General features: G+C 43.0%; 1 protein-coding gene across 2 annotated transcripts in view; it reads right to left on the bottom strand.

The window, feature by feature from the left end:
• FAM120A (family with sequence similarity 120A) overlaps positions 1–27,121 on the bottom strand; it is a 51,657-nt gene extending 24,536 nt beyond the window's left edge. For both annotated transcript variants that reach the window (XM_057380376.1, XM_057380377.1), the window contains exons 1-8: positions 26,283–27,121; positions 20,589–20,835; positions 16,154–16,236; positions 7,147–7,275; positions 6,569–6,665; positions 5,392–5,492; positions 4,820–5,103; positions 2,789–2,876 (exon numbers count right to left, since the gene is read on the bottom strand). In XM_057380376.1, coding sequence (XP_057236359.1) covers positions 2,789–2,876; positions 4,820–5,103; positions 5,392–5,492; positions 6,569–6,665; positions 7,147–7,275; positions 16,154–16,236; positions 20,589–20,835; positions 26,283–26,756 — 1,503 coding nt within the window. In that variant the 5' untranslated portion in view covers positions 26,757–27,121. The remainder of the gene's footprint in view (positions 1–2,788; positions 2,877–4,819; positions 5,104–5,391; positions 5,493–6,568; positions 6,666–7,146; positions 7,276–16,153; positions 16,237–20,588; positions 20,836–26,282) is intronic.
• Positions 27,122–27,795: the final 674 nt, after the last annotated feature.

Below are 27,795 nucleotides of genomic sequence, written 5' to 3'. Positions count from 1 at the left end.
AGTTGGTTTTTTTTGGTTGATTGGTTTTGGTTTTCTAACATAAAAACTCTTTTGTCTGACAGGACTGTAAGAGAAAGTGGCCAAGTTTTCTGACTGCAAGTTAAAGTGGCATTCTATACCAGTTCTTGAAATGCAGTCCACAAACTTATGGGAAAAATATAATCCATAAAAATATACTGTAAGCGTCCTGGCTTTTATTGGGATTTATGATAATTTATCACAGATACAACCAGAAAAACTTGAGAGTTCATTCCTATAAATCCTGGTTTTAAAAMCTGAAAGCTGGTTTTAGCTTAGGAGTTCATGTTAGCTTCATGCCTATTATTATTACAGCAATAATAAAAACCTTTAAGACCAAAATTTGATCACTTAATGATACATCATGCGTGAGTATTTTCGCAACATGTGAAGAAGTTCACATGCTTCCTAAGACTTGAAAAGCAAAGCTGAAACAGAAATAGCCAAAGCATGAAATCCCACAGAATAGGTAACATAAAATATAGGCCCAAACAAGCTTAGGTCACTTCAGACCCATGAAAAATACAAACCTGCATGCAAACAACAAAAAAAAACCCACATGGCTTCCAAAAATCTTCTACAGAAAGGTGTAGGTAGTAAAAACAGGCTCTAGCAAAATATCAGAGGACAACCTAGTTTTCAGAAACTTTAATCACACAGTCAAAGAGGATGTTACTGAAAGATTGTATTTTAGTTGGTAATATGGATTTAACATTTGAGTTATAAAAATGAAAATATATAGGCAAAATGATTAAAACTTGTAAACCAGAACACTTACAAAACAACATGCAAATACCAAATGCTTTTAGATCAGAGTTTTATTAAATCTGTGTTATAGCACCAAATATTTTTACATCAGGTTTAAGATTTTTGTCCCTGTCTTCTACTACCCCAACAACTGTAAGTCAGCAATACTGAACCACAGTGAGAAGTTTACAGAACTATCAATAACTGGGGGCACACAGGGAAGACAAAAAACCCACATGACAGCAATGCTTTTCCTGTCTGCACTACCCAAGTTCTTCCTGCATCGGCTTCAGCAATATTCCAACACCTAAGCTGAGGAACTACCAMAGTTAAAAGGTGATTTTTTTCCTTAGAAATACGCATCCAGCCAAATGAGAGCAGCTTACCTTTGTCATGTAGAACCACGCTGTGAGATAACTGCAAGGAATTTTGACATTTAAGTCAAGTGAAAGGAGTGTCAAGACTGTTGCTACCTGCCTGATCTATGCTGGATTTCCAACACTTTACCTCAGAAATTCACATAGAATCCAGACTGAAAGGGACCTTCAAGACCATCTCATCCCACCCTCTGCCACAGGCAGGGAGACACCTTCCACTATTCCAGCTGCTCCAAGCCCAATCTAATTTGGCCTTGGACACTTCCAGGAACGGGRCACTTCTCTGGGTAACTTTTTCAGGAAGTGCTACATCTTTTTGCAATCATTAATACTCATGTCTATAGGAAATCAGTTTATCTACAAAATGTACTCATAATCCTCCCTGTTGTGCTCAATAGATACTACTGCCTTCTGCTACTAAGGACTAAAGAAATGGTTTGATAATAAAAAAAAATAGACAAATAAAGCTCAGGAGCATTAATACATTAAACTGGATATATTTAAGTCAGCCTGTGTGCATACATCCACTGGAAAGTTTAATGAGTGCTCCTACAGCTCTGGCCCAGCGTGGGGGAGGGAGGCACAGGCTGTCCCCGGGACAAAACACACTCAGGGCCGCAGGGGACCCACAGGGCTGCAGACACGGCCCAACCCAGCAGAGAAGAAAGGAATGTAACAGGTCAAATTAGCATCTGCATACGGTGACTAATCCCCAGGCAGACACACTTATCATACAGGCATAGTCTGCAGAAATAATAACCACTGATGGATGAAATCATCCACTTGATATTTTAAGCACAAAAGCCCAAGTTTACTGGAATTCCTATGCCAAAGTTACAGGGAAAATGTTCTGTTTGCTTACAGCGCTTAACCAACTTAAGATTGGGGTTTTTTGACGGAGTTAACATTTGGAGTAAAGCTCCACCACCAMGGCATAGAGATATTAATTTCAAGTGCTCTGAATGTTCTTTCCAAAATCAGATCAAACTCGGAATAGAGACCATCATATTCTTGATTTGACAGTGGTTTGAAATCTTAAAAGAAATTTAATAATGATAAATCTTTATCAAGGGCATATCTAGCCCTATCTTACTTTGCTAGCAGCAACACACTGTAACCAGTCTCGTGGTGCCACTTTGACAAGTCCTATGTGCAATTCCTACCACACAATTATAAAGGACCTTTAACTCCTCAGCTGAGCTTAGTACACCTACAGCGGCGTGAGCCTAACACTGATGTGTCAGAACTGTGCTTACTGCACTGTGGGTTACAGCACATGGACTCTGACTCCATGGATATTCAGACTGTTATACTCCTTCCTAAAAATCCAATGTGCTTTACTGGAAAGACAGAGAACAACATCTGAGGGTGAGATTGCTGGCTAAGGACCGAACRAGGTCATTTGTATGTTCCTGGTTTGTATCTAGTATTTTCTAACACATCCTATTTAATGTTTGTTGTTATGTATATGCTACAATGTCCTTGGAAAACTTCCTTCTTTACTGTAAAGCTGTTGTCTCATAATTCATAAAGYGTAAATGTTTGCACTAAATACTATGGATCAGCACTGAAAATCCTCCTTTGAGTTTGCTGCAAAGCCTTTACACAGAGTAATAAACTGTGATGTTTGGAATTAAAGGCAATACCTTTGTTTGGTCTCCCAGCTCTCCACGCGTTTGACCTTCTGACTGGGTTCCTGGTTTTTCCCAGCCTATTTTGTTCCCACTGACATGGCTAAAGGACAAGAGAAAGAAAAATATAATATAAAAATGCAGTATGAGAGACAGTGAAATAAATCCTTGGTGTCTGTGACTGGAATCATGGGCAAAAGATTCTGATTTTAAGGGATGTTTTCTATTAAAATGTCCATTTGTAGGAGTCTTGAAAAGACTTTTACACCGATGTTTATTCATTTGCACTACATCAACATTTGGATTGTATTTAAAAGCTGCATATTATGACAACTACATMTTTTTTCACACAAGAAACATTCTTGATTGAACTTTAAATATTTGTCTATGCCAAGGAATTTTCTCTATCAGAAGACTTTTTTCAAACTGTGATATAAATGACACTGARTAGATTTCAGTATCTGAATTTATGGCATGAAATGCATAAGGAACACCAAAAACAAATGCTGAAGAATATTTTACCTTGTGTTTTCTAATACAAGCACATTTCCAGTTCTGCACTGCATGGAAGCTATGCAGACTTATTTGATTTACCAAGCAAAACACATGATAATATTTAAATTTAACAGAATGTATCAGAAATAAAAATCCAAGCCACCACACATCRCTGTACACACTTTAAGGATATAATACCCTGTAGAATCATAGAATCATGAAGACTGAAAGAGCTCTCTAAGATCATCGAGTCCAACTGTCTAACCAGGACCACCACTGTCACCCCTAAAACACATCCTCAACTTCCACATCCACAYGTTTTTTGAATACTTGCAGGGATGATGGCTCCACCACTGCCCTGGGTAACCTGTGCCAGGGATGGACAGCACTAACAGCAAAAAAAATTCCTTAATATCTAGTTTGGACCTTCCCTGGCACAGCTTGAGGTCATTTCCTCTCCTCCTGTCCCCGTTCCCGGGGAGCAGAGCCTGACCCCCCTGGCTGCACCCTCCTGTCAGGGAATTGTGCAGAGCCACAAGGTCCCCCTGGAGCCTCCTTTGCTCCAGGCTGAGCCCTTTTCCCAGTTCCCTCAGCTGCTCCTGGTGCTCCAAACCTTTTCCCAGGTCCATTCCCTTCTCTGGACGTGCTCCAGCTCCTCAAGGTCWGCCTTGTTGCAAGGGGCCCAGTATATGGTACCACACCTTGTTCTACACCAGACCCAAGTGCCAGAGGCACTGACAGCCCTTCCAAGCCCCAGGCTCTGCTGCTGAGTCCGTGCCCCAGTCTGTGCACCCCGCAAAGGTAAACACAAACTGCCTCGGCAGTAGATCAGGAAGTCAGAATTAAACCAAGTTCACACAACTTCRTAGTCCAGGACTGACATAGGACCTTGTGGGAGTCGGAAGCACTTGTGAGGCAAACCAGGCAATGAGCAGAATAGAGCAAACTCAGCTTCACTGYTGCTTTGACCCATGAGGGCTCTTCCATCACCATCCAAAATGGTAAATTTTCTGACATTCGCATGAGGTTTCTTCACAAAGCCACATTATCCCCAAATTTAAGAAGTGCAAACGCTGTAAGTTTAGTGAAGCTCCATAGCATTTAGCTTCTGAAACTTTAATGAATTATACTGTGAAGTAGGAATATTTCTTTTAAACAAAGTAAAGGACTGGAAGGTTTTATGACATTTACCAAAACCTCACTCTCTCAATAAAATCTAAGGGCAGAAGAGGAGAAACACCCAACACTATTTGGTTTTGGATTCCTGCTTAAGGAACAAGGCAATGAGAGTGAACCATGCATATGTCTGCAGTCATAGTGACCCAAAACTATCTTTTTAAGGTCTATCATGTCACTTATTTGCAGATTTCTGCAGGGCCAGGAGCTGGACTTCAATGATGCACCTGCAAAGGTGCTTGCAGGTCCCTTCCAAATCAGGGTATTCTATGACTGATTCTATGATTCTTACTTTCAGGATACAGATAAATGATTTTGAAAGTAAATTTATTTTAACAGAAGCTGAGTAAGAAAACATTCTCATGAGAAACTTACTTCACTGCACCCCCATTGCCTTCATCATTGTCAGAGGACGAAGATGTAGAAGAGGCAGGAAAATAGGTTGAATCCACATGATTAGGGCTCCCACTCTGGGCTGGATTTATTGGAGAAGACCGTTCATACAATGGTGTGTGTTTTCCTTCGTGAGGAATGTTACTGTAGTTGTTCTGCTCAGACAGACTTTTTCCACCTGTTTCCAAGGTGATGGCTGGCTCAGAGAGGCTGTATGGGTATGGACCCTGGCCATGGGCCCCACCCTGACTGGACATCTGCTGTGCCTGAAATAAAGGSATCTCCTGAGTGAAGGCAACTAAGGTTTATCTTTTAAAACAAAATATGTTCTTTAACCAAGTGGCCTTTTCCAAATGTATGCATTAAAACTCAGCCAYCCTGAGCACCCACAAAAACTGTTCTACCAGAGTCTGTAACATCACTTCAGTTCAAAACTTGAAATTCAATCAGTGACTGTCCACACTAAAAAAGCTGGTTACACCTTTCCCACCTRTATTCCAGTTTGCTAATCACAGCAGGTCTCTCCCAAGGAGCAGGGCAGAAGCTGTACTTACCACAGGTTTTGCTTGTAGTGAGGTCTGTGGAATGTTAAGCATCTGAGAAGGAACATATGGTGGCACTATCCCAGGCATACCAAACTGATTCGGTCTGGCTGCTGTATTGCGGGGAGGAGGGGAAAAGAGAAGGAAAAAACCAAAAAAACAGGAAAAAACAAAGCTCATGTAAATGCTTAGTATTTCACACAAATGTTACCATTTGTCCTTTTGCTTCTATGCTTTATTTATTCTTGTTCTATTAGTATTACTGTTTTCTCCTATGTCTTTAAGACAGTTTCATTCATTTTTGCCTTTCAATAAAAACACTTTGTAGCTTGTGAAGTGTATTTTATGTGTCTCACCTTCTTTCAGGTCTGCATAYCTCTCATTGCTGCACATTTCTATTCTACCTGGGAATCAAAGGCAGCTTAAAAGAAAAAAAAAAACCCCAAGAGATGTCATAATGAAGATGCTGCCAATGTCATGGAAATGCAGAATGCTTGCATTTTGTCATTTGAATATTTGACCYAGAGCAGCCTTTAAATCCTTTAATGCAGGTCTTTTGGATGCAAATAAAGACACCCCACATCGCCAAAAAGAGCAGGAAAAATCTGTGTCAGTGTAYCAGCCAGTATGGTAACTGATGATCTTTAGAATATTTCAGCTAAAATGACATATTAGTGTTAAGACTGGGGCATGAGTAGGAAATCCAGTGATCACRCATTTTAATTTTTAAGCCTTGAGAATAATCTGCAACAGCAAAACAATGTGTAGCTGCAATTTGAGCAGGTTTTTTATGACATAAAAAAATCAGGGACTATAAAGGAATTTCCAAAACATGTCAGCAAGGCCAGTGAGAAACAGTAAATATGTTCCAATAGAAATAAAAACTGTCCTCGTGAATGGGACAGGACACCAGACTTTAGTTGTTCACAGCATCATTCTGTCAAGCGTGCCARTGCCAGAATGGATGCTGCAATAGCCAACAAGCAATCCAAATTGTTCTCTTTTGGGRCAAGAACACAACCTCATCATGTATCCTATGAAAACTTCTGAAACCTCATCTTCAAGGGTCAAAGAGAACTGCCAGAAGATATAAACACTTTYGCAAGATGCTGCTACCAATACCATTTCTGATTTAGGGTTATCCCAGGTTTTAGTCAAAACAAAAAGCCAGGTTGCTGTCATTACTTACCTAGGTAATGTGGTGGATGAAATGGCATAGGTTTGTTAGTTGCTGAGTAATAAGCAACCGCTCTCTTAAACCGAGTAACTTTGTCATCTGTTCTAGACTAAAATTAAAAAAAAAAAAAAAATCTGTCAGGAGCACATCCAGGTTTATCACCTGTAGTTAGCACAGGGCTGTGCAGTAGTTAATGTACACCATATCTCAAGATTAATGCCTATGGACCCCTCCAGGGCTGCAGCACTGCCCCAGTRCAAGTAATGTCATGTCAATCCATGTAAGGGTAAAGCTTAAACATCCAGTCTTCATGTACAGCTGATTCTCAAAGGCAGTGGGCACAGTGCACACAGCTAGGCTACAAAGCCCTCTGGTTATCAAGAATTTAAAGCACTGAGAGTAAACACAGTATACTCACCCACAGAAAGCATGGAACATGAAATTGGGATAGCTAAGCCACTRCAAATACCAACAGATTTCTATTATCAACTGATCAAATCACTTTTTTATCAAGTGCAGTTCTTCAACACAAATGTACAGCACAATGGTGAAAAAAAGCAAACAACCCAGTATATGGCTTTATACTTTACCTGCGAATGCTGAAAAACATCTTTTGCTATGGCATCCAAATCAGTGGTGTCCTGAATGTTGCGGACGTAGTCGGCTACGGCTTTGATCACTACATCACACGGTGGTAAAACTAACTGGTGAGCACGTACCTGTGTGAGCAAACACAGCAGCATGAGCAACGGGAGCAGGGCACGGTGGACACACAGCACAGAACAGAACTCGTGTTTACCGACRATACATTCAATGTATTCCCGGTTGCCAGATTTACTATCTAACAACTTTTGGGCCTTCTATTTTGTTTTTAAGACTTCACCTTAAACAGTGACTCATACAATTACAATATATTTATATACATGTGAAACCTCACCTCTATGTAAATACCTGCTGGTTAAATATCAGCTCCAACAACAAACAAGATCAACAGTGCTGCTTCTTTGACTGCTTTCTAGCTGGACATTTCCTCCAGTACAAATGCTTCATCTAATTCATCRCACACTATAATCTTCATCATACATTTATGTATATATGCCAGGAAATATTTTGACACAGTTTATTTTCTGAGTGTAAAGTGACAGCAAAACCGATGAAAAAGATCCATTGGGAACAAAAACATCACAGAAAAGGGAGGATTTGAAAATCCAACTGAAGAGAACCAACATCTCAAGGAAATTTATTTTCAAGTTTCTACAGAAATGGATCTAAAAATAATTTGAAGATTACTTGAATAACATGAAGATAGTTTATAATTAGTCTTTTCAAATTTTGTGCATTTTATTATCTGTAGCAGAAAATACTGATACAGCTTCACAGCATGGGTAAAATCKCAGGCTAGAAATTATTTTTCTACTATAATATACATCAGCAGAGAAGGATGTCTGGGTTTCTCTTGTTGCTATGACGGAAGCATTTCAACATCAGCGCGGCTAYGGGGCTAATCACTATTTTGCAAACACAGTAGAAATTCTTAAGATAATTCCATTGATTAAACAGCATTAATGTTTCACCAGCACATTCCAGATGTTTCTGACCACCCATCTTCCCCAATTATTTTAAATGGAGGAGGAACATGCACTTTAGCACAAATTAAAAATGCCCCTTGAGTTTATGAGTTGGGCCCATAGAGACCACAGATATATCTACAAATTAGAGCCCCAGGTCCAGCCTTTTCCACAGAGTTAGGAAAATACTAAATTCCCATTGGTTTACTGGTCACTTATGAGAATTACTTTGGACTTCACTGCAAGAAGAAAGAGCTGTAAGAATTTTGTGGGACAATATCCAAAGCTCCTACAGACAGAAGCTCCTGTGGTTCATTGATCGGSAGCTGGAGGTGGATGTGCCATTCCACGGAGCTCTCAACTGGGTTCTGTGGCCTGATCCCTTCTTGTGTCCACATGGAGAAAAGAGGGGAACTAGATAGTTCTGGAAAGTCTGGACTTCCACCTCCAATTTCAATTGCTTCCTCCTGAAAATAAACAATGACTTGGCCTATGATTATGGGAATCACTGCTCTTATGTGTAATCCTATGGGAGGAACAGACACTTCAGACCAAGGAACTGTCCTGGACCTCTGCAAAATTCCAGGCAGGAAGCAGTGCTGCCAGCTGGGTCTGAAGAACTCCTCAACCACTGGCAGCTTTTGCTTAGGTCCCAAGAGCTGCACAGGCTCACAGGGCAAGGAAAGAGATCTACAAATATGTGTCCTACATTCTAGAGGAAGCCTAAACAATTTCTAAAAATTCTGGCTGGAACCTCTGCACAATCCTGAATCACTTTGCCTGGGCTTATAGGGGCAGTTACATTTTTGCTTTAAACATCTTTTMATCTGTCTGTTTGCAAAATTCAGTGATTTAAGACTTGAGAGATCACTATTATAATTTAATAGTTTTAGTTTTAAGATACAAAAATGGGTGAAAAATCTTTCTCCATCCTTATTGCGTTCTACACAGTGATCATAATTTACTAGGAAATAGTGTAATTCAGTCTTATTGGAAAAATTCTGATTAATACTTCATGAGTTTTATCTTTTCAAATTTAAAACCTGTACCACAACCCTTTTTCATTTTATATAGTCTACCATATGATTACTTTCTTCCCAGCCCTTATTTGATCTACTTATGATGCAACTTCTTACACTGCTCTCTTCATATTTAGACCATGGAATTTTTGCCAGATTCCCATTTTTATTAATTTCCTTCTCCTAATGTCTACTTTTTATAAATGTCAGGACATTCATTCTATATCTGGTCATTCTCTACCAGACATGAGCTCTATAAGCCTAAATTAAACATAYAAACAGAATGGTTCAGGTTGGAAGGGACCTTAAAGTTCATCCAGTTCTACCTCCTGCCATGGGGACACCTTTCACTATCCCAGGTTGCTCCAAGCCCTCTCCAACCTGGCCTTGGACACTTCCAGGGATGGGGAAGCCACAACTTCTCTGGGACCTGTGCCAGGGCCTCCCAATCCTTCACAGGGAACAATTTCTTTCTGGTAACTAATCTAAACCTCTATTTCAAGTTAAGATTATTCCCCCATGTTCTGTCACTCCATGACCTTGTGAAAAGTGAACATTCAACAACAGTTCTGTTCAGTGTAGTCAGTGGCAGAGTAATTMTTTCTATTTCCGATTCTAAGTTTACATTAGTGTGCACTCTGAATATACACAACAATACTAAATACAGATGACACTCATATGTAAGCTTAGAGTCACAAATATTGCTGACAGAATTTTGCCCACATTTTGCCAGCAAAAGGAATAGATTTTCTTCTTCCTGGTAATCTAAGTCAGTTGCTGAACACCTCCCATTTTCCTCRTATGTGTAACAACTGCCCATCTCTAAAGCAGCTGAATCATCCCATAGCTGTGTCATGCTAGGTGTGCTCTATGCAGAGCCCGTGCAGAAACCCTGCACTGCTCCCYGAGTGTTCCTGCAATCTCTGCTCACTCCTGTCATCCACGGTGTTTCCAAGCAATCTCCTCTTTATTTATGTGATCTTCACAACGCCAATACTGAATAAACCATATAAAGCTGCCATCTAGAAAAGACAYCACATCACTCTGGCACTAACATCCAGCTCAGGCCCTGAAGTATGAAGTTCAAGTGAGCCTTATTAAGGGCTCACTTTGCAGATCACTCCCTACAAAATTTAGCTGCCTATAAAAAGCCTCAAGATCTCACTGGAGCATATTCTTAATTCCTGAAGTGAGACTTTCTAAAAGTATGTTTTACGTATCTAGAGACATTTCACATATTTGGATKTTCTTTTCTTCTGTTTCAGAGGTATCCAGCGCAGACGTGAGAACATCCTCAAAACTAAGAGTGCCATGACCTACACTACAGAGAAGTTTGAAATGAAAATGGTGAAATAAGATTACTTTCCTGATATTAAAGRATAAAGTATCTTTCTATTCATTTCAGAAATTTCCAGAAATCCAAAACTGTAGATTTTGTACTGAATCATAAAGAATGTTTCTAAACCTGTGTGCATTAAAATATAGGCTAAGTCTTATTGCATGTTAGGGATGGAAAAAATTCAGACTTGCAGTGGAAGTTACAGAGCAGTTTGTTCATAGTTCAAACAGTGTCACAAAAAGTATTTCAGAGCAAAACCAGYGTCATGTTTTACCAATTTCTCATCAGAAGTTACTTTTTTTCCTTATTCTCTAGAGAAAAACTACAGACAARCAACAACATGGAGAATCAGTTCTGGAAGGCAAACATGGGGGTGCGTCCCACACTTGCAGGTGATCAGCTTGGAGTGCTTACACTTGAGAAGGGCCCAGTTTCTTTGCTAGTTTTAAAAGGACTCCTTCAGTTTGTGACAGAGCACTGACAAAAAACACAAGTCACTTACTTGTGCACTCTGAAAAGGTTACATGGGGAAAGGCCACGAATTCTACAGAGGTATTTGTCAAAATGAGAGGCAGAGTAATAGCACAAACACAGAAGCAACAACATAATAATGCCTTSGGTTTGACAAAAGAAACTTGCAAAAATGCTTTTTCGGAAGAGAACAGACCCACATAAGCATAACTCCACGGGATGATTAGGATAGYGTAGAAGGTACCTAAGCTACCCTTGGGAAAAGCTCCCCAACTCTGGGAATACCCCAGTTGACCACTGTCTTCAGGAAAGAATTAATTAGCCTCTTAAGGCTATTTAATACCACATTTAATGTTGTGCCTGCTGGAAACAGGTAATTGGTTCAGTTTCGTTTTCAAACTTTTAAAAAAGAGACCTCAAACATTCAGTTGCTGTGAGGCAACAGACAGGGAACACTTGTTCCAGTGGTGAGTGGTAAGGCTGAAGATATGAAGGACACTACAACAAATTGCCTGGATTTTGAAATTTCTGTCTAGCAGTTTCTATTAGAGATGGCATACAGACTATTTGGATTGTGTACTAGCCTTTTCATGTTAAAAATATTTACTCTTAGGAACTTCTAGTGCATCTGATCTAATAACAAGCTTTCTGAAGAGGCAACAAGTTCCCTGGATAACTTAAAATCCTCTCAGATCAGGAAAGCTGCTTTTCCCCAAAGACTGGGTTATTCAATTAAAAATTCTCTCTCCTCCTCCCTCCATCCTGGCTGGAAAACTGACCTCTTTCTGTATGATATCTAGAATATACAGGACATGGACATCCTTTGCTAACAATTTGTACACACAGGACATCTAGAACATCAAATCTAACCAGTGAAACAAGAATTATGTCAGAAAGTAACGGAGAGCGCAGAAGTACAAGCCAAAGATGTGATACAGACAGACTTCCCTGAGACCTGTGTGACAGCCCTGCATATTCTGAACCTGAGGGCTGGGCTGCCATCCAGAACTCCCTGACAAGCCAYTGGGATGAGCCAACAGGAGCCTTTGGATATTCTATAGCTATAGAAGTAAAGCCTTGCACGTGGGCAGGAATAACCCCTGGCTACTCCACAGGCTGGAGGTGTGCCAAAAGGGACGTGGGGCTGGAAGGCAGCAGCAGACTGAACAGGAGCCAGTGGGGTGCACATTGGGCTATGCAGAAGGAGCACAACTGGCAGATCCAGGGATCCCACTCCTCAGTGCACAGCAGATCCACTTCAGAGCCCTGCATTCTGTCCAGGGCTTGAGCCACATCTCAGAACAGTTGAATTGGTTCTGCAGAAAGCCATCCAGATTGTCAGAGTTGGGAGCAGCTCCTCTGTAAAGAAGGGACTGAGGGAATGGGGGTTGAATAAGCCAAGAGACATAAGGCTTTGGGAATACAGCCTTCCACTAGCCACACAAAGGTGACTGAGCACACAGAGTCAAGCTCTTCACAGCAGTACACTGTGCAAGAACAAAAGACATCAGACATAGCCTGAAACATGAAGGGCTCAGAGTGCACACAAAGCAAAGCATCTTCGCCGTCAGGACTGTCAAACCACAGAGCAGACTGTCCAGACAGCCCTGTGCAGTCTCCAGCCTTGGAGTTTTCCAAGACTAGTCTAAGGCAATGCCCTGAGCAAGTTGCTCCGACCTCAAGCTGACCACACTTTTCACAGGAGGCGGTATTAGATGACTTGCTGAGGTCCTTTCTGATCTGCATCAAGATCACCCTTCACATTAAAAACCCCATAAAAAAGGCACTTACTTGAGTATATCTTAATATTGTCATCTTTGCCATCTGAGCAGSAGCAAATTACCTTAACACCTACTTCATATATTTGTCACCCTCTGGCAAACAACCTCTGAAGTCAACAGAGTAAGACAACAATTTCCTAGAGCGATTCAGAAAAGGAGCCTAACCTGCGTATTTTGGATTGCTTTCTAGAAGCATCTCTGCCTCTCCACTGAGATGGAACAACCAAGGAGATGGAGTTTCCCTGCATACTTTTCTTRTTTACAAAGGGAGACTGCATTAAGCTTTGTTTTTTAAGGTTATCTTGTACATGAAGAGTCAACACTTCTTCAGTGGCCTGTGTTCCCAAACAGACTCCAGATCCTTTCAGAGGTAAAAAGCTGCCCTCCCAAACTCATTCTGACAGTACTGCCCATTGATCTTGAAGCTCCACACTGTAGCCAGTTTTTCCAGAATAAGAACCAAATTGTCTTTATCTTAAATATCAAAGCATGCAAATAAAAAACAGGATAATGCTGGTTTACAAACAAGGTCTMGTAATCAGATGATTTCTTAGGAAATCTGTCAACTCCTTTCTTGTTTCACACCCCTAATTTGGGTGGTCATTTCAGTGAACTCTGCTCTCAGGTATGTGACAAGACTCAAGTGCAGGTCTGCACATTTATTAAATGTTTCCACAGAGACATCTGGACAGAAGAGATCCTGACTCAGAACARGTCACAGAGCCAGCTTTTGATTCTTTCTCCCTGTTGCACCAACAGCAATTCATATATCTTCATTTAAATTTGGCCATGGAATCTTCACAGTTCTGCTGAGCTGGCGGTGATTGCTGATGTCTCCCAAAAGGCTTTTCATCCAGCACATRAATAGTGTCCTCACCCTCAGGTTCATTTCCTTCCAGATGTTAAGTATGGATTCTTCAGTCAGGCTTYCCATTTTCCTCCTTTCTTCCCTTTTCTACTCAACTGTTCCTGGATGAATACTACCCCTCCCCCCCAGTTTAAAACAGAGGTAGGGGCTCCTCAGGTTTGCTTTTTTTCCCTTCCCCAGAGGGACATCAGGGGAGACTCTGCAATTTCTACCAGCAAAGCTGGCAGTTTTTTTTAAAGTTACCCTTTTTCAACTGGCAAAGGTTCTCTTGTAGAAAAAGTACCAATTTTGCTACAGCATAAGAAAGTAGAGAGAGAGAATGCAGCAAATAAATGGTAGTTTATTAACTGTCACAGTTCTCCCTGTAAAGCAACAAATCCAGCCACTGGAACAGAATCTGTCAGCTTTGATGCCCAAGACCATACTGTCCTAAAGACAAAAGATTAAAATCTTTACACAATGAGAAAAAGCTTTCTAAATCCTGATCTGAATGAGGTGTGGGATTAGAGCCCTTGGTTCCTGAGCATGAAGAACACATAGTTGTGACTCTAAATAGACACAACAAAGCAAAGTTTGTAAGCACAGCCCAGGAAGGACATCCTGGGGAAACACAACACCTTCCCCCCATTTCCAGTTTTCATTAAGGCTTATGCTCTCTGGAACTGTTCTGAAGCTACTGCTTGCTATCAGCCTTTTGGTTAATATGAATGTTTTTTAGCATTTTTTAAGCATTCGTAAAATTTACAAGTAATATTGCTTTGTGCACATCTACACTGGAGAGATCCCTACAGAGAGCTGTGATGACATCACTGACAGCAGAATGYCAATGAAATTAAACTCAATTAATGAGGTCCTGAACCAAGTTATAATTTTAATCCATGAGCACTGTGAAATTAAAGCTGAAACAAACAGGCAGCTGTTCCATTACCAGTAACTAAGATGAGTTTGCTGCAGATGTCCTTCCACMTGACACCACTGCCAGGCACGAGACTGAGGGGCTGTGCTCAGTTTGGGGCTGTGCACTAAACAAATGGCCAGCAAGCTGCCGTGAAATTCAACAGATCCCATGTTATGCTAGCCTTTCCTCAGTCAGGGTACTCATCTGGGGCTTTGCACTGGTAACAGCACAGCAGTTTTCATTGAACCTCTTAACAGTCAAATGGGAACTGCTTTCGTATCTGATTACACTGGCCAACAGACAAAATCCATCAGGGAGAACTGCCTAAGGCAGCCYAGGATGCGCTGAGGGTACGTGATTCCCTTCCTTGGCACGTCAGCTACAAAGCCCAGTTGGTGTTTCCACTGAACATGTACATCTAAAAACAAAGATTACAAATATCTAGTTTTCATTTAGGTAATTCCGCATGAATTTAGAGGGCCTTCCAGCAGATCTAGGTGTCTGAATTTATAATCAAACCTGAATGTCAAACAAGTCTACTCAGGCTAGACCACAGAAAATAATCAACAGAAAGTTTATCAACCACTTGGCAAAAAGCCCTATATCTCAACCCTTTTATTAAAAAATTAAAGTACAGGCACACTCCTTCATTGTTTCACCTCAAATTTTACAAGGAAGTAGCAAACATGCATGAAGGTTCTGTTTTGCCACTGGAATGTGCTGACACCTTTCTAAACACCAGAGCAGCAGTAAAATAGAGTATGAGTATAACATCAAATGTCACAGCTGTTCATTAAGCAATGCATGTGCAAGCCTTARAAATTCTGCCGAAAATCTGGAATCTGGTTTTAAATTCTACCTTTGGTAAAACAAGTTTTCAAGGCTTAATAAACTTTCAGAACAGAAGGAAAAAAAAMCCCACCTATTTTTGCTGAAGCGGTAACAAAACAGTCTGACAGAATTTACAAAAGGCAGATTATTTGCCACATGGTACACCTTAGGAGAAGGCAAACAGATATATCTGTTGTGGCAGAGAGAAAGGTCACTATGATCCCATTCTCTGATCCATCCAGTTTCCCTTTTATAGCCGTATACTTGGCAGATGCAGGAGGCAAGTGTGATGAAGCAGCAAGAACACACATACTGTAAACTAAGAGGATCAGGCAAGTTACTTGTCTCAACCCCCCCAAAACTACCAAAGGACACTTTAGCCTTCTCATGCAATCTGTTCTCCAGCATATTTACAACTTTCAATACCAAAACTGGACTATTACACACAAACTCAGAGCAGCAGAAAATAAAGCAAGATGGCAGGAAGATATGTAGCTCATTATTTTTGATAGCTGAAGAATTACGACTAAACAAAAAACTCTCCTGTTAAAAAAAGATGAGAGCAAGAAGCTGCCTTCTCCAAGCCAAACCACACGAGCTCTGGCTTGTGCAGCTGAAGGGTGCTGAGGGGGATCACAGGCTAAGTTTAGCCTTGCAAGGCCAATGACCCCGAGTATCCTCAGCAGCTAGGGACTGGGACACCTGAGGTTGACTGAACACAAGAGCCACACAGAGCTACTCCCAATTAATCTATCACATTGCTCTTGTTAACCAGTAGCATTGATTTTAGCTTAATTTCTCCTAGTTATACTAAATTTGTACCTTAAGTGAAGCTAGTGGATGTTCTGGACCAAGTAAACTCCAATGAAAGGAAGCCAAATCTTCATCAGGTAGAATATGATTACCTGGAACATAATGCAGAACTCATTAAAGTACATCGTAAAACATTACACACTGTTTCTACATACAGCAAACAAATCTGCAATCAGTCCTCAACCCCCGACCAAGATGATTAACAGAATAAACTTGCAGATAGCTTTTTGTTACTCCAGAAAGCCTAATTAGCATGCTGCTGCTGCAGCAAAAGCCACTTCTCTGTCTGTGAGGAGCATGCTGTCATGACACCAGCTCAACTACAGCAGCAACAAGCCAGGCACAACACGGRGTCCACATCAAGCCAGTGGGTCCTGTTGGGGAATCCTCTATAGATTCCATAGTGCAACAGTGTTAAGAACACATTCTGTTGCTCCCTGATACATGCTGGTAAGCCCTTTCTGCATCTCAGCACCTCTGTTACTGATCCACACAGGAGCTGCCTCCGGAACCTGCGATCTGCTCCACTGTGCAGCATGGGTCGAACAGCAAGGCATCAGCCAGGTTCACCTAACCCTCCGGAATGCCAGCACCTCCTAACTTAAGAGGCTCCTCAAGTTTCTTTTCCTGACCTGGCCAAATAAGATGGGACCTTGGACTGGCAGTAGTGAAGGAATTGGGAAATTATTTTGTAGTTTCCATGGACAGAGACTGTATTTACTACACTGCTCATACCTAATGGAAGATCACATACATTGTTTTTTTTTTTCCCAAAGCACATCACACTTTATAACAAGTTCCTACTAGGAAACATTTGAATTAATCAAAGACATAAGTAATCAACTTCTGATGGCGTTCAGTGGCTGTGGATCCAAACTTTACTAAGAGCTAAACAGAATGTATTAACACAATTCTGGCAGAAAACTTCACGATATATTCAACACCTGGTTGTATAGAGCAACAGCTTATTAGTGAATGTACTGTTCATAAAAAACATGACAAAATTCTCAGAATATTACAACAACTGTTTTCTTTCTTAATATTTTGCTTGCAAAATCATCTTGTAAAAGCATCTCAATGCACTTTAATCTGTGAAAGTCAAGAAAGCTGTCCCTTGCCTGGTGACAAGCAGATGTCTTCTAGGAGTGGCAAGTCTTTGSGTCCAATCAATACTTCACCCACTAACCGAGATCTCCAGTAAGGAGATGTTATCATTTTTGTTCACTAGGAACTAAACTTTAATCTCACATCAGAAAGATTCAGCAATTTTGCATGTAACAGCCACACTCACTAATCTGGTCAAGGTAAGATCAGACAGTCTTTATAACACAGGTCTGAAAAAATCTATTGCACCCAGAGCAGCAGAGTTCTGTGATAACTGAGAATCACCCTTGCAGACGCTACCCTTCAAAATAGCCAGGACTTTTCTCCCTTCCACCAAAACCTCAATTTTGTTTGGTCTCCATCTGTCATGGAGATGGAGATTAATTCCATCCCCTGAGCACACATAAAGCAGTGATCGATCAATTCTCACCATGTACGTTGAAGCAGCGTCTTTTGCGGTCCAAATAAGAAGTGATGCCTGTACTTACCTTTTGTAGTTCTAAAATTTTACTGGGAAACAGAACAAGTTTCCATAACTAAACATGCAATAAAATTCTGTCACAGTGGGAAAGAGATCAGTGTTACATAAGCAACCTCCATTTCTTGACCTGGCTGAACAACCTCAACATATATTGATTTTTCCCATTTTAATGGCTTATTTTAGTGTATGCCTTAGTTGTTTTTTTTTTTTTTTTTTTTTTTTTTTAAGCAAATAGATACTAATTGAAGCCACTGCCCTTTCTAAAGAGTTCACTGATTTCTAGCCATGTATCTCACAATGAGTTTGTTCTTCCACTTGCTGAAGTTTGGAATATTTCAGTAGAGACTTTATCCCTGAACAGAACTCAATCCCAAACTACTTGCCTTTGAGAATAACTTTTAAGCTGCCCAGTTTAGTGTCATTTCTCAGGCTTCCCCATTTGCTCAATGTGAGACTGAAACTTTGAGGATGTTTTTACCTCTTTCAGCACTCCCCAGCATGACTCTTGAAGACAATGATATGAAAGTATCTGAATACAAAGAACCTTGAATTTTCCGGATACAGGGAAACATATCTGCAGCCCTAAAGCTGAATATGAATATCAGCTATTACGATAATTTGGGCTTTCTGGAATTGCAAACATTGAACCAGTAGCATAACTGTAATTATTTCAGAATACATTATTTTATTCCCGCACAAAAAACAAGCATAGGGAGTTACACTAATGTACCCAGAAATTTCTGTGCCTTCCCATGTCATCAACACTCCCTCATTACTTTTTTTCTTTATTCTACTTATCAGGATCAAAAAAAACCCCAAAGAGGCCATACGAGCAAGGTCAGAATAATCGGTGAAGTAAGACAAAATATTCAACAAAAATTAAAAAAAGATTAGAAAGTGAGCCACCCCAATTTAAACGCATTCCGTGCTACACACAACTATATGCATATATGCACTCAGCATTCTATTAAAAAAAAGTTACTGTATTACCAAGGTTGCAAAACTTAAAACATGTTGCCAGTACCTTAGGCCAAACTGTATCTGTTTGTTGTCAGCTTTTGCAATCACTTTCCATCCCAAATATCTAGGGCTCCTAAAATTCACTCACATAAAAATAACACAAAAGCCCCAAGCTCAAGAAGATCTCTGGAGTATCTTCTGATCTCTGGAGTATCCCTGACTTCCATGAACTTTATTCTGCTTACTCATACTGAATACACACACACAAGAAATGCAAAGGAATACTCAGAACGAAACTTGTGSCTGAACTGGGGGTTTTTAACCTTTGTACCAATTTGAGGAGGARAGGGAAAGCTACCAAATCTCTTCAGACCAATAATGTGAAATTACCTCTAATTTCTTCCTCCAAAGAACAAGCTGAAAAATATTTGGTCATGAAAGATAACCAGAGAGAACAAAACCAAGAGCTTCCGGCATAAAACTGCAAAGCCTTCAGAAACCTTACCAGAACTTTTCTCACCTACTGTTTGATATAACCAAGCAAAGTCTCAGCAGCCATGCAGCTGGAATTGTGTGGTGACTTAAAGCCACACTTCCCACAAAGTGCATWAAGCATATCTGCAACTAGAAAACTGCTTTTCCAGCAGTAATTCTTACTCACTGAACTGGCATGCACCAACTTATTTATAGACTCCAAAACAAAGCCAAGCAATAGTAGTCTGTCACACAATTCCTGCAATGGCAGCTCAGCCAACCCTCTGCCTTCCCCCTCTATACCAGCACAGGCAGGAAAAACACACAGACAAAAAGCAACTCCAACTAGTCAAATACTAGTGGCTTTCTACTAGTCAAATACTAGTGGCAAGATTCATTGTTTTTTTCCTTCTTAACATGGAAGGTGCCTGCCTGGGAACAACACTAAAGACCACTAAAATATTAGCATTTAAAACAGTAACACAAAGCCTCTCTCATTCAGAGCTTTCAAAGGAGAAGTTTCATTCCTCTCTCATGTATCCATACTGAAACAAAGTGAGAAAATCCAGTTTTCTTAATTTGTTTGCACAGCATGACAAGATCAAGAATATGGCTGCTCCCAAAAAGCAGTTAGAATGCTGTTCTAAATAAATCTTATTCATTGGAGTCAACTTTGTCAGTAATTAATTCACTCTTCTGTCTGAGAAAGTATGACAGTTATTCTCTATCACTGCTATGGAAATAGTGTGTGTTCAAACTGTCCCACTTATGCAGAAATGWGAAACTGGAGACATTCCCACCTATGCTGCTGAGCATAAGAAACTCATGAGCATAGAAGCAGGAGTGCTAAGAAAGTATCATAATAAAACCAGTGGAATGGTAAATGTCAGTCACTTGTGCTTTCAGAAATGCAGAGTTTCACTCAATTATACAGTTCAGTATATTTTTGTTGYAGCTGATATGCTGCCATATTTGTCCAACACTCGTCTCTGAGGGCAAAAAAAGCCCCAGCAAACCAAACACCTTCACTCCATAGGTGTTATTTTTAGGTAGAATTCAGGACAGAAGCATATTTCCAGTCTGGAAAGTGTATCATTGAAACTAGACCTCATATGCTATACAGAACCCAAACCAGGACCACAGCTGTCCTGATTTCCCCCCCACCCACGGGAAACATTCTGGCTAGGCAGAGCTCTGCCGAATTCCTCTCCTCTTTCTAGACAGCCCCAACGCACATGAATCGCAGGTTTCTACAAACTGGGCATGTCTGACCTCAAATACACATCCAGTCCACCTCACACACCAGGAACACCTGGAACAAAGGGATGCCTTTGCCCAGGTGCTTTGTCAAATTATACACATATTATTTYAAAACAGTTAATAGAAACTGAAAACGTAAGGCTGACGAGCAGCATCTTCACTTACCTAAAAGAGCAGCAAAAATAGGAAAGCGATTTGGATTCAGGTCCAGTTGCTTGGCAACTTCATGCATTAGGTATTGGCTTGTTGTGAGGCTTTTCCCATTCCGGCTCAGTTTTAGGGCATGGGCACTGAAATAGTAAGGGATGTTGCACAATGCATAATCGGAGTCATATGCAACCAAACCATGGAAACCTTTTTCTCTGCAGAAAGCAATTACTTCTTGATGATGATCCTCAATGCTCTGTGCAACCTATAGTGAAAGACAGAGCAATTAGCTCCAGTGTAAATGGCAGCAACGATTTATCACAACTATTATGATATAGTGGGTCTTTCTGAAACTATTCATGTGAATTTAAAACACTTGAGATATTTTTAATGTAGTTTAAAGAATCCATTGACGCAGCACATACAGACAGGATGTAAGGAACACTTGGAAGCACAGCACATGCTTCTGGAAGCCCGCACGCTGCAGTGGCATTCAGTACTAGCAAACTCATCTAAGAAACCGTTTATTACCAGAAACACTCAAACTCTGAAGACATTACTGCTCCAACATCTGTACCAGCTCATGGGGAAAACTTTGAGGATGTAGGTACTCCAGCAGTTCAGCACACCAAAGACACCCTCCATGATCAAGGAAACCCACAATCCCTTTTCAAGTTTTTCTGGCCCTCTTTAAAACAGGCCAAATACAACTCCAGATGAACAGAAATAACTTTGTTGACCTTTCAAATGCAAACCTTGCTGTGTTAAGCCAACKTTTTTCCTCTTTCCACTTTCAGCCTATCCCTTCATGCACAGCTGTATATGATGGTGCAAAGTGCTTTGAGTTCATAGCCCAAACTTCACCTCTCCACTCCTGTTGCCTAGCAAAGCACATATTTTAGGCTACAGAAATCAGATGACTCAAACAGACATGTTGTGCAGGGAGACATGGGCCAATTCCTGATGTTGGAAACATAAAAGGAACCCTTTCTCATCAAGAAGCTTATACTGAAACTTAAAAGTCCCACAAGGACAGGTCAGTACCTACAATCCTGCATTTCAACACACCATCAGGAACTGCTACAACACAGTGTGCATGTGAGCACACTCAACTACAGCTAGCTGAGGGCTTTGGATCCCTAATGCTTCTAACCATCCACATACCTGATACACATCCAGAGATTTGGAAATGCTCTTGGAAGTTGGGTGTTGATATAACACACCCTCAGAGAGTATTCCATTTTAACAACAATGCAGGTAGCAAGCTATCACAAAACAGAMTAGTACAAAACTATTAGCTTCAGTCTCCACAGCACGCATGAATAACTMCAGTCTTAGTGCCAGGAAGGCTATTTATTTCCTTGGCAGATCAGGAGAGAGGGTCCCAAACTCCACAGCCTGTTACAGCAGTCACTCMCAGCAAGTTTACAATGACCATTTCTCTTCTACTCACATCTTGCACTTGCTGAACCTGATGCTGAACTACAGTATTCCAGAGAGGTATGTCAAATGTTAATTCTCCCGTGTACCTCCACGAGATGTTCCTCTTCAAGCCAGATCCTGAGCAGCACCTCACCTGTTCCTGCAACCAAACACTAGGTCACTAAGTTCTCCCTACTCCTAATSCTACCACCCTGTAGTCTTCAGAAAATGTTACTTCTTCAGAAACTYCCCTGATGGAGTGTTTTGGAAATTTACTTTGTTTGTGAGAAGAACACACATACATATTTTTCTCATAATGATGCTGTCCTCGAGCATAAGGTGTGGAAGAAACCACAAACATTTAAAAAAAATTAAAGACATCAGACTTACATAGCTCCTAACTAAAGGAAGGCAACTTAGGCTTCACCCCACCCCTATCCACCAGTCTTCACAGGTTTTAAATCAGAAAAATTCTTCTGATGTTTTTCAATTAAAGCTAGATAGATTTAAGTTATGTCCATATATCTAAACCCAACCTCTCTGCATGCACAACAAGCAGCTCTGATCTATAAAAAACCAAGTGAAACTCCTTCTGCAGCACTAGGTTGACATGGGTATGCAGATAACGCAAGAGGAAGCTCGGTGWGCAGCTCCTTTGATTTCCTATGAGCTATTTCCTCTACCTCCACAGCCTCCAGTTCCCTCCCCATTTTATAGAGCTAACACAGCACAAAGCTGCTGTGTGTTCAGGGACTACTAGAATCCATGTTCAAATAACCAAACCATCAAAGGGAAAAGAGCTGTATTTACCAAAGCACAGTTAACCCACAATGTAAAACTCTAACAAGCTAAAAGTCAGAGAAATATCTCATGGCTCTCACAAATGCAAAGGTACCCAGGCACATACAGGCTCCAAAACCAAACCAGGAAGAGGGGACACGGCAGAAATCACAGCTCGRAGTTTGGAATCATTTTGAAATCTAAATCTTATGTAAACATTAATAGTCCTGGCTCAGAGAGAATACCACCTATATAAATGGGCATGAACACCTTTAGGTACTGAGAACAAAACAGTCTCCCCAAAGCATTAGAGTTGTTAAAAACTCCACTGCCTAAATATTTAAATTTTAGTAAACCTACTTTGCATAAAAAATTTTTTTAAGAATTATTCCCCCCAAACTGAAAAATATCAGGTCACAGCAAAACTAAGAACCCGCAGGGTATTTGTTATAACCTGGAGGAACCTGTTATTTTTACATCCTGCTGAAACCATCTGTGAGTGATTTGTAATTGTTCCAGATAGAAGACATTAGTCTTTTTCTCTCCTCTAATTAACTACAATAGATTAAACTCATAGCCAGCTCTTAGGTCCACGCAGAAACCTATTCTTGACTCAAATGTTCCTAAAAATACGAAAATCAGTTTCATATTTGAAGTAAATCGGTATTACCAAACACAACTTCTCAAAACAAAGTGAGAAAACACTACAATTTAACAACTGTCTTATGCATATGCAGATTTTAAAAATCACCTATACAGGCAAATAAAAATCACACCTTCAAGATGTATTTGCTCTGTGCCCATCAGGAGGGCTACACCAAAGTGAGAGAATAAAACTGGAAAAAGATTTAGAGAAAAAAATATATATGTAACACAGCAGAYTCAGAAAGATAATAAACCTTGTAAGAGAAGAGGAAAAGCAGAGAAATATAGTGATTTAAGCTCAGCAGTATCTTTGACGTGTATTATGCATGTGATCACTATAACCATTAAATATCCTTCCTAAGCTAAAAAAATTAATCAATTAAAACTAGATTTATCCACACAGTTTCTCAACAATTAAAAGGAGGCATCAAAGAGAAATTGCTGATATACTTCCCATCCCCAGGACAGCTGAGCAACGCAGAAAACCAATGCAGTTTAGACATACACGGTGGTGGYTCAGTGGTATGGACAGCAACAACCTCTCCTCCCACACCCCTCTCAGTATCTGCTAACGAGCTGTTAACTCCCAGGGCTMATCTGAAACAGACAGATAAACAGACACCTCACAAACCTTCTCCATCAAAACTGCGGGGATGTTGTATTTATTGAGATTTTGGGAGTTTGGGTGCTTCTTTGATGACAGAAAAGGCACTCAATATGAGTGTGCTCAGACTCCTGTAACTGCTTCCAGAGATTAGGAATAAGGCCAGTCACCAAGAAACTATAAAGGAGCTAATGCTGCTGCTGTGCTGGAAAGTAAACAAAGTGCTATAGGTGACACTGCTGTCAATGCAGCAACCTGGTTCCAATGGGATGTACCTGAGTCAGGTCTGAGACAGAAAGCGTTTGATAAACTAACAGCCAGTTCAACATGCTACAAAACTATTGCAAGCACCAAAATTCCCACTGATACCAAAACAGCTGGCTTCCTATTGGGTACTATGCATTTCAATGTTGCATTTAACCAAGTCTCTGCTTTAATACATTGAAAGAAGAAATTTCCTGTTTTATCCTATTCATTGCTTGCACTAATGATCTCTAAGTCTCAGTAGCAATTGAGGAAAATTTATAATGCACCCACAAACAGATCAAAGTAATGAACTTCACTGCACTTCACTAAAACTTTTTGCTGAAAGAACAACAGTATTTCCTAGCAACAAAAAATCCCCAAAAGTTCAAAGGAGAGGATGATTTTGCTATCATGCAAATTTCCACCATCCAAAACATATAACACAATTTGGCTTCTACACTGACCAGGAAAACGCACAACTGCAGCAGAYAAAGCCATAACCTCCTCACTTCAACCAAGGCCAAGCCCAAGGCATCCAGTTTAGCAGAGCTCAACACRCCCTGAGAGAACGAGCTTCGCCTCCATTTCCAGTTCATTCCACATGTGCTTTGCCCAGCGTAGTGGCCCCGGCCTGGTGACCCAATCCCCACCACAGCCAGGGCCACTGCRGGGTGGGACTTCCACTGCCGAGCAGGCTGAACTCTGGGTGGCTGCACTCCAACTCGGCGTTCATCCATGGATGGGCCTGGCCCAGCAAGCAGGGCACTATGAGGGAGGAACAGTGATTCCCACCCTGTTGGCAGAACAAAAAGAAACTTCACCCTAAGTCACCTTAGGGGTGAGCTCCGTGGAGAGAGGCATCTGTACCCCAGGGCTGCAGCCGGGCCAGAATGTTTCTAATCCRCCAAAAGGCCAAATAACATTAAGCTGCTGCTAGTGATCGAGCAATTCCGAAGGTTACATAATATTTTTCTACACACAAAAGTAATTTAAGAAAATAAAGACTACGAGTATGTGCTTCCCTCCTGCTGCTTTTCCCTCCACAGCGGGAAGGTGAGCAGGCAACTCCTAAAACTGCAGCTTCATCCCCGGGCTTGTTTTTCCAGCGTCTTGTGTTTCAATATACACAATCGCTCGGCTGAACAGAAACCATCGTAAATCAGGAACGCCGTGCGGAGAGATGCGACGTGGTCATATCCTGCAACCTTTGAAATCGTGGCCTTCAAGCGCAAGATGGCCATGGAGCACAATTCCGACATGAATGGCTGCTTCTGGGGCAGAAAAACTGAGGTAGCCTCTTAAAATAAGGAGTTTAATGAAGGACTGTCAGCTTGGCACTGCTGACTGCACAAACTAGAACTGTTGCTGTTATGGARTAAGGAGTCAGTTATTCTACAACTGGTTTTAAAAGCTTGTTGATACTGAGAAAAGGCTGAGTGAAACAAAAAGCCAAAAGTGGCACCCCTGTGTTTTTTGCAGTGAGCCATTTCCCCTCCAGCCCAAGTTTAAACACCTCGTCTCAGCCGGGAACTTGTTGCAGATCCATCCTGCGCGAGAACTACACTGATTAATTATTTTTTCCTTCCCTTAACACTTAAYTACAGAGATGCTTTTCGCCCACCCGCTCTCCCCTGCGGTACCACAGCCCACAAGGCAAGAAGGGACATTTTGAGTCAACGGAGCGAAAGAACATGGAGGCAGAAGCCGCCCTGGTGCCGGGCCGGGCCGGGCCATGGGCGCTGCCGGTCGCCCCGCCAAGGCCTCCCGGCCTCCGGCCCTGGTGAGGCGGCGGATAGCGCCATGTAAATAAGCCAAAATCCCCCGCGGATTGAGGCCGCCGAAAGTTGTGCCGCCCCCGCGGGTCTGGGCGACATTTTGAGGCACTGAGGGGAGCGGCTGAGGGTGCCCTCCCTCCCCCCGCGGGCAGCCCCCGCTGCCATCTTGGAGCCGCGAGGGAGCGGCGGGGAGGGGGCGCCGGGACCCCCGGGCGGGGGGGACCCCGGGCTCCTCCTCACCTTGATGTGGAAGCGGATGAGGGCCAGGCGGATGCAGTGCGCCATGCAGACGGGCGGCAGGAACCAGACCTTGGGCGGCGGGGTGCCCTTGTTCTGGACGTGGCTGACGATCTGCTGCGCCGTCTGGCGCTCGTTGCCCTGGCGCTTCACCCACTCATGCAGCCGGGCCTTCTCCAGGGCGCCGTTGAAGAAGACGAAGAGCTCGATGTTCCCGTTGAAGCAGGCCTTGGCCAGGGCCGCCAGGTAGCCCAGCATGTGGTTCCACTGCCCGCCGCTCACCCAGTCCGTGTAGAAGCCACCGTAGAGCCGGTGCAGGCAGTTGTCGGCGTCGATGAGGAGGCGCAGCGGGGTCTGGGGGGGCCGCTGGCGGCCCCCACCCACGAGGCTGCCCCGCGCCAGCTTCTGCAGCTCAACGGGCACCACGGCGCTGGGGCAGTGCTTCTCGATGTAGTCCTGGAATCCCTGCACTCCCATGGTGAGGACCGGGCGGCGGCGGCGGGCGGGCGAGCGGGGGCCCGGCGGCGGCGGCGGCGGCAGCAGCAGCGGGGTCTGAGCTCAGGCCGGACGGCGCGGTGGCGGCGGGCGGGCTGTGGGAGCGGTGGAGCCGGGTGGGAGCGCTGGCTGCCGTCGGTGGCCGATCAGGGGGGAGTTGTATGGATTAGTGGGGGGCTCATGGCTGCCGCGGCCGCCATGTGCTGCGCTCACAGAGCCATGGCTCGGGGATCCGGGCGGCTGCGGCTCCTACTGCCGGGGGGCGGGGGAGCGGCCGGGCGCGCAGGAAGCCAACCCGCCGCCGCCGCCGCCTGCGGCAGCGAGAGCGGAACGGGCGGGACTTGGCGGCGGCGCCGATGCCACTCACACGCCGTGTGGGGCCGCGGCGGGAGCGCGGGGGGAGCGCAGCGCCCTCGGCGCCACCAGTGCCCGGAGCCCGGAGCCCCTCACGGATCCCTGCCCTACCCTGCGGCCCTGGCCCGGCCCGGCCCGCCGCGGCCGTTGCATAACCCGGGCATGCGCGGGAGCACAGCGGAAGCGAGTGGCGGGGAAGGGGAGGGGGCCGGGGGCGGAGAGCGGCGGCGGGAACCGGGGCAGGGGCCTCCCGCCCGGTCTGGCTTGGATCGGATCGGATCGGATCGGATCGGCCTGGCCCGGCCCGGCCCTGGTCCCGCGCTGCCGGGCAGCGGTGGTTCCTCAGCCCGCGGCCGCCATGGCGGGCTCAGCTCGGGGTAGCGGCGCCCCGGGCACCTGTTGCTCGCGGGTCTTGGGCTGTGACGGGCAGCAGAAGTGCCCCCGCAGCGGTTCGGTTCGGGCCACGGAGCCGTGGAGCTCCCGGCCTGGTGCCACGCCCGCCCTAGGCGCAGTGCCTTCCCCTCCGCACACAGCCGGCGGTCACGGCCCGCCGTGTCCGGTAAAAGTGACCGCCTGGCCTGGTCTGGTCTGTCCTGCCGAGGGTTTGCTGCTGCTGGTAAATCTTCCAGATCGTAAAATATCCTGAGATCGAAGAGACCCACGAGAA

The sequence above is a fragment of the Malurus melanocephalus genome, unplaced genomic scaffold (genome assembly GCF_030028575.1).
Source record: "Malurus melanocephalus ecotype Western Australia unplaced genomic scaffold, MMel_1.1 scaffold_450, whole genome shotgun sequence".
Taxonomy (NCBI): Eukaryota; Metazoa; Chordata; class Aves; order Passeriformes; family Maluridae; genus Malurus; species Malurus melanocephalus.
This window is presented reverse-complemented; position numbering and strand designations above follow the sequence as displayed.